Source organism: Dromaius novaehollandiae, chromosome 5 (assembly GCF_036370855.1).
Source record: "Dromaius novaehollandiae isolate bDroNov1 chromosome 5, bDroNov1.hap1, whole genome shotgun sequence".
Lineage (NCBI taxonomy): Eukaryota > Metazoa > Chordata > Aves > Casuariiformes > Dromaiidae > Dromaius > Dromaius novaehollandiae.
The window spans coordinates 71260986-71274719 of NC_088102.1; the positions used below are offsets into that span (position 1 = coordinate 71260986).

The 13734-nt window shown below is 38.1% G+C and overlaps 1 protein-coding gene across 1 annotated transcript in view; it reads left to right on the plus strand.

Moving 5' to 3' along the window:
• The window catches only part of RMDN3 (regulator of microtubule dynamics 3), a 44240-nt gene extending 30711 nt beyond the window's left edge, over positions 1-13529 (plus strand). The window contains exons 9-12 of the mRNA XM_026115523.2: positions 1842-1940; positions 3894-3947; positions 5180-5260; positions 8928-13529. Coding sequence (XP_025971308.2) covers positions 1842-1940; positions 3894-3947; positions 5180-5260; positions 8928-8981 — 288 coding nt within the window. The 3' untranslated portion in view covers positions 8982-13529. The remainder of the gene's footprint in view (positions 1-1841; positions 1941-3893; positions 3948-5179; positions 5261-8927) is intronic.
• The last annotated feature ends 205 nt before the right edge of the window (positions 13530-13734 follow it).

Below are 13734 nucleotides of genomic sequence, written 5' to 3' on the forward strand. Positions count from 1 at the left end.
AGTCTTAGGCAGCCCATCTCCTTATCTTCCTCCTGCTAAACCTAAAATTAATACCTTCATACTGTGTTACCACTTGAAGTCCTACGTTGGTAGAGGATTTTAATGAGAATTTATGTGAGCTCAGATCCCACAATAGTGAGAGAGAATACTACAGAAATGCTTAGTTGGTAATCAGGACAAATGCTTGCTGAGTGAATTTTCCATGTGTTCCTCTGTGCTAATGATCAAAAGTTAGAAGGTAGAGGAAGGTCTGTGGTATTGAAACCCTGCTGAAGCTTTTTTAAGCTTCGTCATGAAGAATGTTTTTTTTTATTGGCAAGGTCATTTACTCTTGCTGTTACAATACTTTTCTCCTTGAATCAACAAAAGGCTTTTAAAGTACTTGCTGTACCTCAACGGAACAGATTAAAAGTTACTGATGTTTTTGCTGTTTCATTTATTTATTTCCACCATTCTGCTCCTCATCTTCTCCTTTTTTTTGTCTCTTTCCCCAATGGCAGCAGTTTGCTAAAAGTATTATTTCTGAACTGCCAAAAAGTGGAGTTCTAGAGGTTTTGAGTTTCCTGACTTAACTTTATAGTCATTGCAGGGAGCAAGGGAGGTGGAATGGCAAAGAATGGTACAGGAAAAGCACTAGCTTCACACTAGCTCATGCTTTTTACTGTTTCCCATGCTTTACTCAGTAAAAACAAACTACTTTCAATCCTTTAAGCACATATGGATGTGATCAAGGATATATCAGGGCTGGCGAGAGCTTCTGCATAAACTATATCTGTATAATCCTTTGCATGTGTTTCCTCTACCATTGCTACAGAAAGTATTGGAGGTATTGGAAGAAGTGTGCCAGCTGCTTTATAATTTTTGGCATTCTTGACAAGGAAAAGCTTAGAGTCAAATACCATAAATCAGATTTAGTGCCTATAAAAAGAAATAAGAGTTTGCAGTAACTGTCTGCTTTTGAGTTTATGCAATTTGAAAGTGCTTTGCTGCTGTCAAAAATGAAGTCACATTGCAGAGATTGTGGCTGAGATAATTGACGTAGATAATTACTAGCTTATGTAGTGGAAGCTCCTGGCTCCTTATTCTATTGTTGATTTCCTGCTCAGCCTTACTACTTTTATAGCTGCAGAAGCTATACGACTAAGGCAGATATTTGTAGAAATATGTTAGTATTCCTGCTATTCTGCATATTGTGAGAGTTATACAGTACTAAGTGAAGAAGGTATTATCAGAAGTTAGAATTGTATGCTTCCTTTCCTCCACTGGAATCTCAGAGATTTTATTAGAGAGAAGCTGGGAGCAGGACAGTAAGATTTCATGGAATGGTTATAATAGCTACCTACTCACAAGTATGAATATGTGTTGGTGGGGAGGCCGTAGCCCGTCTCTCTTGAGGGATCTTTGGTGAGGACGTGTTCTTGTGCAGGATTTAATCTGGGAGACAGGATGACTGCATGTGTGGGTTTGCTCTGATGCATAGGTAAGAACTGCCAGGAACTGGTATGATTGCAATAAGGTGGGTTTGGATTTTAGACCACTCACGCTGTTGCCCTGCGGCAATATCCAGTTGTAAAGACAAATTTGGAGCATTCTGCATGTGGCTGCTGATTTGTGCAAAATGTGACTTGTAGTATAAACTAGGGACAAGAACAAGCGAATCAGATTTAATTCTGTAGCTGCACTTGTATACTTGATCAGAATCTGCTGACACTATTGTGAATTTTGGCTTTCTCCCAGGTGCATGAGACAGCTACATAAAATTGGATAGTTCATTGTCTTTGTATCCTTTTGTATATGCTTTATGTGTATGGTAGGTTTGATAGTTTCATCTTTTTTTGCAGGTTTCCCATCTGGGATGGCTTGAGAAAAAGACTGCTGCTGCTTTGTTTGAAGCCCCTCCTACAGCCACTGTACAAGATGCACTGCAAAACTTTTTAAGGGTACTGAAATCTGATAAGCAAGGGAATCACTCAACTGACAAATATGATCACAAGTGTGGAATTTGAGTACCTATGTCCCATGTAAATGCAACAGTCTCCAAATGCCCCATAATATATCTCCATTGGCTAGAATCTGAGGAGGAAAAGCTGATGAAAACAAAAAATTTGGAGCCTATGTTTTAGAATAGGCTGACAGAAAAAAGCATTCTGAAGACCTCAGAACTAGATCCAAAATGTTCAGAGGATTTTGTCTTTCCATTTAAAAACTGCAAAAAGGAATGATACGGTGCTTGATATTGAATGCACATGGTCTGTAATATTAAATGCACATCCTTTCATGGTCTGTAAGAGCTGTTTGAATTCATCCATGGCAAAACTGGCATAGATATTCCTAACATTCTCCCTTTTTTTATTTCTCTCAGAGTATTTTATAGGAAGGTTGTCTTGTTAGGTCCAGCTTCTCAATTGGAACTCTTGAACCTGACTTCTTTAAGCTTTCAGGGACACATTGCTTATGTACTTCTGCACAGTATTTCCTAAAATGTAGGAATCCTAATCCTACCTTCTGGCTGTTTTTTTGTTTTTTTCCTGTTGATGAAAATGTATTTTCATCATTTGTGAGCATATAGCTCTTGCTTGTTGCTAGGGTCTACACAATATGAAGGAGTTAAACAGATGGTCTTTGTCCGTGTTTCTGAGAACTACTCTTGAGTACCTCTAATGAAGTGTTACAGAAATAAATTACCCTGTCACTTTATAAATTGTAGATTGGGCCAACAGTTCTTCTTAGTGTCAGAGAATATCACAGTATTCTCAATTGCTTATAATTTGCCAAAAATGTAATTGTTTGAGATGAAAGCTTGCGATAGGTGTCTGCCTGAGGCTATATCCTTTTGAAAAAAATCAGCCAAAATGATTAAATCATTTCGGAGTAGGTTTGAGGCAAAGTGTTCCATTTCTGTCCATTGGAGTAAAAAAAAAAACTTGTCATTTTTGTTGATAAGTTATAGTGGCACTGGGATTTGAAAGAGGAACTTGAATTTTTCTGAGGTTTTGCTGTGGTCAAATATGGAGAGAATTTTAAAAGGATACAAAAACATCCCTCTGGAAGCTAGTTATACCCTTGAAAAGTGCAGTTCCCACATGCTCAGCAGAGTCCAACTCAGGTTTCAGCCACAGTCAGCATGCTTCAGAGGAACAGAGGTCTTCCTGAAAATTGCAGCTCTGGGGTGGTCACAGGCTGAACTAGGCCTAAGTCCAGAAAAGGGCACTCAAGACAGGGACATTGTCTCTCTTGTGTTCTCAGTGCTTCCCTTGATGGGCTCAGGCATCTTGGTAGAGGACATTTAATTTGAATGCAGATGGGATAAGGTCAAGCCAGGGGGTGATAGTAGTAACATACTGGAAAAAAGGTGCTTGGAGAGTGATGCCTAGAACTGAGATGAAGGAGAGAAAACAGAAGGGCATTAGTGATTAGAAACTAGAAACTAGTAAGTGGGATTTAGAAAATAGAAGATTGGAGAAAGATTCCTGAGCTTTGGCACCAGTATGTTCAGGAGAAGGCAAAATGGATGAGACTGGTCTGGCAAGGATATATACGCACATGCTGGAGGAGGTGGTGAAGGTTGCACAGGTGATCATGGTTCTGAGTTTCCCTTAGCTTCTGAATGCTTAGCTTCACAACCTTGGCCTTCTGTTATGAATGCTGCTCGGTGAATCACAGGCGCTTTATGAGAGTCTGAGGACTTCACTAACCAAGGCAGGCTCACCTATGTAAAATTCTTAAACTGAATTGTATACTTAAATTGGTGTTTACTGATCTAATGTAACTTTTTTTTTTCCTAAGGAGAGACAACAAACCTCATATAGTCATTAAAAGTTTAAATTGTCCTTAGTATATCCTCATGTCTGCTTTTCTCTGCCCTGTCCCACCCTCTTCTCTGTTCTTTGCAGGCTGAGGAGTTGAGCCCAGGATTTTCCAAAGCAGGAAGAGTATACATTGCCAAGGTAACCACTCACCTCTCTCACTAGACTTGTTGCTTTATTTAGTTCAGTCATATGCTTCTAGGATAAGAAATATTTTTATTAAAATTTTATATATACAAAACATTTTACATGTGCATAGCACTTCTCATCTAAATATCTTAAATTACTCCATTCAGAACCAGTATTTTCTAAGTTAACAACATGCATATGTTAAAAAAGGGCAGATCATCTAGTGCAGATGTATTAAAAATCACTTTTTGGGAGGATTTTGCCTTTATGTAATCCTGTGGGGCATCGTTCTTGGTTTTTAGCAGATAAAATTCCTATATAAAGTGGCAATGGTGACTTCTAAGCAACAGGTTAGAGCTTTAGCCCCACGACCACCTTGAATTTCTAAGGTGTGTCCTGGAAGAGAATCATGGGAAAAAGTAAAGTATACTGTATGTTTCTATTTTGCCAGCACAGATGGCAGTCTTAAGAGGTGATTAAATTAACAGTGACTGCTGGTCTGAAGCTGGAGCTCTGAAGATCTTTTTCTTTGCGTTGAGGGAATATGTAATATTTTTATGGTAATTACAAGCATGATTAACTTTTACTGCTGATCTTTTTTTTGCAACCGTTTCCTGTTAACATTGCTTATTTCACAGTCCCACAATGCCTCCATGACTCGCTAGGCACCAAAAACCATGAGGCTTTCCTCTACTAGAAGGATGACTTTTTCTGTACTGTTGGAGAAGATTTCAAGCCAAAAAAAGAATGTTTCGTGCCTATTGTGAAACCTCAAAGACCTGTAAATGATATATGATACAGTGCTTGCAATTGGACTTCATTTTCAAAGGTCTAGGGAAGAAAAGAGTGTCATTAAATGATGTGCTGACTGTATCGAGGTTTCATGATGAAAATGATGTAAGGAATAGTGGCTGTATAAATGGAAATAAAAATGGACCAGGGGAAATGGTGAAAAGCAGAGGGAGGCCTTAGAATGTCCCACCAAAAAAGCAACCTCTTTGCCCAAAAGAAAACAAAAAACCCCAAAATCTAGTATTCTATGATATGATGATGTTTATAATGCTTTGTGAATGAAAGATACTGCAGGAAATGTGAGAAGCCTGAAACTGTGTAGTATGAATGCTCAAAAGGTAGAAGTAGCCCTTTTTATCAGTTGCTAGGTACCTTCTATAATTGCTCAGGGTTTTTTTCCTGCCTGCTGTCTCCTGTTTAACTCCTCTCACATTGTCATTTTTTCTTTACAGTGTTACAGGGACCTGGGGAATAACTCTGCAGCTCTTCTCTGGATGAATCTTGCTTCAGAGCTGCCAGTTAATACAAAAGAGGTAGCAGTCACTGCTGTTTATTTTACTGACACTGGGAATATGATAATTTACCAAGAAAACAAACTAATTTAATTTTACGTTGTATGCATTTAACCCATCGCCTCAAATGAGATTATGTAAAATCTTCCATGTATGTGCTAAATTGCCAAAAATAATCATGGGGAAATTTTGGAAATCCCAGTCAGATAATTTAAAGTTGAGGGTTTCCCTGGGTATCTGATTGTGAATGTGGGTTCCCTAGGCCATTTAACACAGTATGATCAATTTAAATTAAAATAATGTGTTAACTAATAAAAGTAAGCTGAATAATAGTCACTTTAAGACCTTTTCAGACTACTTTAGATAACCTGAATTAGGTTTAAACAGTTTAAAGATGTAGCCTTCTCAATACCCCAGTCTTTCAGTGGTTCTTATCTGTCACTTTGAGTCAAAGCTAAAATTTCCTCTGTGTATACTTCCCCTCTGCCCTTGGAAAATGGAAAGAGAATTCCCTTACAAGTTTAAAAGTTAGCCAAATTATATTCATGCGTGTTACGTATCTATTTCACCAAATGCAGAATGAGTTCAGAAATTTAAGGTATTTCTTTTGAAGAAAGTGCAGTAACCACAGGTTGATGGTGAGCTACTTTTGGTTTCAGAGATAAAGTAGTTTTCTAAGAGAACTTTCAGGTAGCAAGCCCAGGCTTTATTGGAATTTGTTCCTTAGCCTGGACTCTTTTCTTTCCTTCGGACCTACCATCAGAATGCCTAAAGCCAGTCAGCAAAATAATGAAATATGTTAAGTAGCTGAGAATATGTCCAATATGGATAACTTAGCAACTATAGCAAATAAAAAGGCGGAAAGAAAATTGGCCAAAAGCATACTGAAGTACAGTTTTAGTCATTTTATGTAAGATGTTATTTACTAGCATTATGAAATTTAGAAAATGTTTTCTCTCAAACATAGACATATTTCCCTTTCTACATGGCTGTTTCTCCTGTTTAAAGTGTCACTACACTCTGAAAAGTAACTATGCAAGAATGGTGTGATGACTTTACTTAGCTCATAAGCTTTAATGACCTCATCTGTCCTCTACGCAACTTTGCCAGTATTTCAAATTCAACTTGGAATCCAAAGGCAAGTCATGGATTCTTTGTCTCTTTAACATGATAGCTGGTCAGAAAATTTCCAAGAAAAAGTAACTTTATGGGAATTTGGGGACTTTGAACTTCTGTTGTATTGAAATTCCCCTGGTATCCTTGCCAGTATAAGCTGTTGGAAAGCTCTGCTTTTCAAGTCTTTGGGCTTAGAGCACTCCATGATGTGATCTGCTCTTCTTTAGGATCCCAGACTCCTTGCTGTCACACCCATATTGGATCCCAATATTACAACAGGAAACCTGAAAGCCCTGAAGTAGTCACGGAGCACTGCTGTAATTTTGGAAGTGCTGACTTGAGCTGAGGCTCAAAATCTAAATTCCTAATTTTGCAGAGCAGAAAGTGAAGAATACGTGGAATGGGCTTCCGTGCCTCGCACATAGCTTGCTGTTAGTTTGTCCTGGCATCAGGGATCCCAGGGCTTCTGAATTCATGAATCAGTTGTCCTGTGAGTGACGTGGCTGAGAATGCAAGTTAACTGAGGCTACAGTAGTCTTTAGGATTCTCGTCAAAGGAGACACCAGTGTTGCCTGTCCTGGCAGCTGGCAGATAAATTTGATATGATTCTAAACTATGTCACTGTTTCTCATTACTAAGTGGCCACAATGAAGCCAGATCATTGCTGCTGTTCAGAATAGACAGCGATAAAAATGTGCAAAGAATCATGTTGCTTTCACTCATCAGCTCCTGGAATTTCCAAGATACATACTTCACTGATGGCAGGGGCTTGATGAGTGGGGTGGTTTATCTGGGTTTCATGTCAACCATTCCAGACATGTAGACAGACCCAGACTGACTTCCTTCAAACCAGAGAGACTCTAACAGGGCTTAGAAGTCCAGTGTAACACCATGCAAATACTCGGGTGCTTTTAGGGTCTGGCTGTAGACACATTTGAATGCCCTGCACACATTCAGCAGGTCTAATTAGCTGCAACTCACAAATTGGCATTTCTAAAAAACCACTGAGCACTTTCAGTATGCTGCCCAGTGTGCCGGTTTTGGGGAAGGTTTATTAGTTCAGGCACTGTTGCGTGTAGCCAGCTTAATTCAGTTGGGTGCACTTAAGCTACGTGATTGTCTTAGGGCTGGAGTGCTGTGTTACTTGTTCTAATTACCTGTGTGGCTTTGGAGGAGCAGCCTAGATTTAACTCTGCTGGTGCCAAGTCAGCTTCTCAGCTCCTCTAGGCTGGAACTGATTGTCTGGATGTTTCTGCCGTGTGCTGCCCACCATCTGTGGGGTTTTTGTTTGTTTTTTACCAGTTTGTTTTTTACCTGTATTCCAGCTCTTCTATCACTTTTACAAGGTTATGGAAAGTAGACTATTGTGTTTTAGAAAGTGCCGTGCGACAGTATTTCCCAACTGGGAGCTCTTTTTTGCACTTTATATTTCCTGTTAAGCAAAAACAGTATAGAAGGTGCCATCAAATTACTGCTAGTTAGAAACTGATTAAAAACACGTCAACTTTTGGTTTTAGTCAGATGCTCTTTGCATTATCATGAAAAATGCAAGTGAAGTAATGTAAACAAGTCCTCCAGAATTTGCTCCTTCATCCTTAGTTTGACGGAATAAACATTTTGGATGTAAGGCCACATTATAAATACGTGCAGCATTTTCATGATACTCACTTTTTAAGGCCATAATTAGTCTTTGTGTTGCTACACCGAAAGTATTGTGCTGAGTTTCAGACCATAGGCCTGCAAGTCTTGGTCAGTCATCTGGCAGCCTGCTGACTTGCCTGTGCTACCACCTGCAGGGCTCTACCCAGTACTACATAAATTACTTGGCTACTGTGTGCTGCCCAAGCGAGGGAAGCCAAGGTATCAAGCAGAAGAATTCCATTCTTCCAGAAGGAAATATCCAAGCTCTGTCAAATGAGTAGCTTCCTCACCGTGGACTGATTGGAAATCTCTCTAGACAGAGTTAGAAACAGGACCTTTTTCCAGAAGAGCAAGAAATACCTGTATTGGAGGCATAAGAACTTAATCAGAAAAGCAGTGAGATTTTCAGGAAAGACCAGGGGAAAGCTAGGGGCAGAAAAGCTATGAATTGTCAATTCTGTCTTCTCATCTGGAATTAAAAGAAAAATGGGAGTCTAGTAAGGAAGCCAATCCTTAAGTGGCTTTAACAGCTTAAGTTTTTGCAAACATTAGTTCTCTTCATCACAGAGGCAGTCCAATAACTTCCATCATATAGAGAAGCAAGAAAGAAGGAACTTCTCCAACGTAAGAAAGTCAGTGAGAGAGCAAAGGATAGAATCTTGCTACTGTAATTCTGAGTTCCTTTCTCAAAAGGAAACATAAGAAAATCTCTCTTTAGTACTTGGGAAAACTTAAATAGACATCAAAGACAGTCATGTTCAGAATGTACAATAATGTTCAGTAATGTATGGAAAAAGAACCATTCAGAAGAGATGGGGGGTAAAGAGGTATTTAAAACCTGTTATGGGGTTGGAGAAGAAAAGGGAAATTGAGTTATCTTTTCTAATCAAGTTAGATTGCATATTTATCAGTTCTTTTATTGCATTTCCAGGATGCAGAGAGCAAGAGAGAACTTGAGGAGATGCAGTTAATCTGTGAAGAATAAGTGTTTAAGAGCTCATTCCATTTGATACTACACAGACAGTAAAATTCCAGTTAAAGGGATGTCACGATCCTGACAAAGTTGATTGCACTTCATGGATAAGCCGCAAGAGTTTACAGGAAAAACGCATGGCAGTCTCATCAGTAGTTCCAGGAAAAGATCTTGCTGGGATTTAATCAGATAAAAATTTTGATTGTCTGTTCCCCCCCTGACAGCACTGGATATTTTTGATTTAAAAATTAGATCAGCTAATTGTGTTCATTAGCTTCTGGTTATCTCCTACGTGATTCTAATTTTCACATTCACTTAATGTAAACTTCCAAAAAAATTTTGCACAAATTCTGCACATGTAACAAACTGTCACAAGAATGCCATTTGGGAAATGCAATTGTTTTTTACAGGACAAACTGAACTTCAGGTCTGCTTGCTGGTGAGCTCTCTTAACTGATTCTTGAGGGAGTCTTCAGCCAAGATTTTTTTCTGGTTAACTATTTTGACTTTTCCTTAATATACTATATTCATGTAATGAGTTGAAATAACTGATTACCTGTCATTTGCATAGATGTTTCAGTGAGATGAAGTTTGGAGCCATTGTGATCGTGGTCTATATACCGTTGGTTTTTATCAGTCTGCTGCGCTGAAAGCAATGAGATGTTCTTACTTCCCTCAGCATATTGACTCTGATGGGCAGGGACACTATGATACTAGATAAGGGTAACTACAAAAAAAAAAAGACTACAATGCCTTAGAAAAGTGAGTTGTCAGCCCTTTCTTCCTAGCTAGGAAAATATTGATGATGATATTGAAAACACACTCCTGTTTTTCATTTCCAAGTATGCCTAACTGCCTACTGGTTTTCCATTGAGCAGAAAGCAGCACTGCTCATTGTAGTGAGCTGCTGTCAAGGGACCAGTGAGATTTTCTTCACAATATGAAATCTGTTTTTTAAGAGAAACATTACTTTCATCAGAGAAGTGAGTAATAACATTTTAAACTTCCTCCCAGTGATGTTACTCTTTTCACTCAAGTGAGAATGGAAGTTGTGTGTGTTTCTCTAAACTATGCTGCTATGGTTTAGATATAATACCTTAGTTTGAAAAGCAGTTATTGATCTATATGATACACTTGCTACAGGAAATAGAATATTCTGTGACAGAACTGACAGTTCAGTGTAATGTTCTTCCACTGGTTCTTGCTGACTAACACAATGACACTGGGAAAAATAAAGCTGACAACTGACATTTGTTCTGACAGGTTCTAGGTACCAAAAACAAAAGGTAAACTGTGCTGTAAACTAAAACAAATGTTGAAGCAAAAACTATGTTTAGTAATTTCCCCAAGAATCTAGCAAGGCTTTATTTATAGCCTTTTAAATTTCAGCTGGCAGGCAACTGGATGCTTTTTTTTTTTTTAAGATTTGTTGCATTTTGCAGTATTGTATCATGTTTAACTTTGATGTAAAGTGTGATCACAAGAGTAAAACATTTCTTAATTGCCTTTTAAGTTGGTTATACGTATGTATTAAGATAGTAGTTCTTTTAATTCATGCAAATAAAATTGAAGGAGAAATGTTAGCAAAGTCAAGCTCAAAAACTTCTCATTTTCTACATGTGGCACTTTTGGTTAGGTTTTTGTCCAAGCTAATCCCTTTAAAGTTTTGAGGCTGAACTGTCTTGTGAGATCCAAGCAAATGCTGAATTAGTTTTATTTGTTTGAAACTTTAAAAATCGATACCTTAAATGGAGCGCTGAATTCTAAGAGACTCAACTTAATCACTATTTTTTTGTGCAAAGCTCTCCTCCTGATCAGCAGACACTAGATTTTAATTGCAGGACTCTTCAATACTTAATGTGTGCTTTTCTTTTCAGCTCATTCAGTGGAATGATCAGGCTGTCTTTTTTGCTTCATGTGAGCACATTATATGAATCTGTCTTGTTTTAAGTATTTCCCAGTGGATGACCATATGGGTCTTCTAAACACCCAAACTTTAATATTAGTTTTAATTTTTTGTTTGTTTTTGGTTGCTTAAACCAATCTGTGAAATCCAGATTCTCAACACTGATTTCCGAAAGACAATAATCAGCTACTTGATCCTTTCACGGAAGGTTTGCAGGTGTTTATCTGGAGGGAACTAATAACAGCTCACAAAACACAGCAGTTGCTGAATGAGGGGTACACGTGTTACCCCCAAAGGTAGCAGGGCACCCAGGTACCCTTCCCTACCCACAAGTTCTAGAGTGCTATTAATAAATCATGTTTGCTGTTGTGTATGGTTTAAACATTGCCTTCTTCTAAAAGTAGATGGTTTCAGCATATGTAGTAGGAAGAGTGGGAAAAAGAAATATTTACAATACCAAGAGCTGGTAGCTTTACTTATTTGCAAACAAGTGCAAGCCTTCAGCTGTTCTTTAACTTGTCAAAACATTAAACTGTTCTGAGGAGTCTTTCAAGTATGTATTTTTCTGGAAGTAGTTTTCTCTCTGTTTCCAAAGGCGTATATTTTAGTTTGACTTTCAGATATTTTATTTGATGTCCATTTCAAAACAACTAAAATTGGAGACTGTAAATCAGTGTAGATGAAGTAGGCTTAAGAGTTGCCGATTTGTTCTTCCTTTTGCTTACTGCTTTGGATTTTGTATTGGGTTAGGTTTGAATTTTTCGTGTGGATGGATCCCATTTACGTTGGTTAGGATGATGGCACTACTCCCATTAACTTTAAAAGGGGTATGAATGAGGAGAGAGTGTTATTAATCGACCTCTTGCCAAGGTGGCTTATCAGTCTGAAGAAGAATGCTTTGGCTTACAGGCTGAGCAAAGTATATTCTGAAATTAGACCGAAATCTTGTGTTATTACTGACAAACAATTAAGTAATTTTCTTCATGGGGAGAGAAGGTATTTGGTGAAACGTCCCAACAGACGTATATAAGGCATCTTGGACTGTGACTAGAATCCTTTCTATCTTTGAGTAAAAGTACCTGCTTCTGTAGAGGATAGGGTGATAGATAAATTGTGTTAATTCTTCTCAGTTGGTGTTACTTCTTAGATTACTTTGCAAGGGCACAATCTTTTAACTCTCATTTTTTATTCTATTTCTGTCCTTCTGTGAATACTTAAAGGTTTATGCATTTGATTGCCTGCTTCACTATTTTTTCAAAAAACAGACTTCAATTTTGGGTTAAAAGAATAGGGTCTGGCATTCCACTGCCATTTGTCCTTTGTGTGTGTGGTCTTGTCCCTTCCTTGGGGAATCTGAAGTTTTGAGGTCTGTTATTCTTGTGTTCATACAGGAAAGACTTCCTCTGGGGGCACAGCATCTGCCTAAATAGCTAGTGTGGAGATTTGCATTTAACAGATATTTTTGTGGTCTGATGTTTCTGCTGGAACCTAATTAATGCATCTCTAAGAACCTGATGAAAGGAGATGACAAAACTTGCAGACCCTTTCAAGTCTAGATAAAAGCTATATTCTGCTGTTTTTATTCTGGTCTCCAGGAAGTTACAACAAAATGATCAAATGAACCTTTTTAGTTTTCTCTTTTTCTTTTCCTTGCTTGCGATGAATAAGAATAATGTGATTAATGAACATAATTCTGACAGTATAGCTTTCAGGTTGCTGTGGAGGTGAGGCAAGGCTGTGTAATTAAACACTTTCTGATCACCAATGCTTGGTGGGTTGTGTTTTTCTTTGGTGTTTTTGTTTGTTTGTTTGTTTTATTTTAGCAATAAAATGTGAAGCCTCCTCTTGTTAGGCTCTTGGTGTGCAGCCTTTTAATGCATGTTAGGAAGGATGGTGACAAGGGAAGCCACTGCTGTTCACAAGGGGAATGCACTTTAATAGCTTTCCGACAACACAGAAATCAAGACTTCTTTTTAAATTTGCACATACTTTACTAACCAATCCCGGAGTACAATGTGAATTTCATGAAGTTGTGTGCACTGTATGCATTTCAGGACCACAGGAAGTTATAAATTTGTATAGTACAGTTTTGGTAGAAAGACTCTTTGCCCTGCCACTCTTCAAGTCTTATCACAGGGTGTGAGATGATAGTTTTATGGAGCTAGTCTTGTCTTATTTTTAAAACATACCTACCTGTGATTAAATTACTATATTAAAGAATAATGGAAGCTGCCTAACTAATTTATCCTCACTGTGCTGTTCTGTTTGAAATAAAGTATTTATAATCTAAGGAGGAAGTGGGCCTGTTTAAAGTTACTTGTGTCGATATCTTGCTCTTTATGTCAATGCATATGTAGGTGAAGAAATCCAACCACCAGGAGAAAATGTCTATACAATGTCATTGTGTTTGTATGCATGTATGGTATGACAAATACAACAGGAAATTATGGGGAAATAACATATAACATTATTGTTTATATAGCAGTGTTTTATATATAACAATGTGGGTTACACCTGTAGCAGATTTTGTATGTAAATATATTGACTCATACTTACATTTTTTAAAGGCACCAAAGTAATACAGCCACACTCAGTGGTAAATGATGTACTTCAAGGGAAGTTGTTTTTAAATAAATGTGTATAATCAGTTGTGACCAGGTGTGAGTATTGTGTTCTGCCTTCATTATCCAAAAGGCCCTATTGGTTTTCCCCAGACAGAAGACATGGCAAGGGAAATTCTCGCCCAGAAGACAGCCTTCCGAGTGTTAGTTAGTACCCTTTGACAGCTTCATCTTTCTACGGTGTGGAATTGGGGCTGCATGTAGCGTTCAACTTGTTTGAAATCTCTTTCCTTTTATT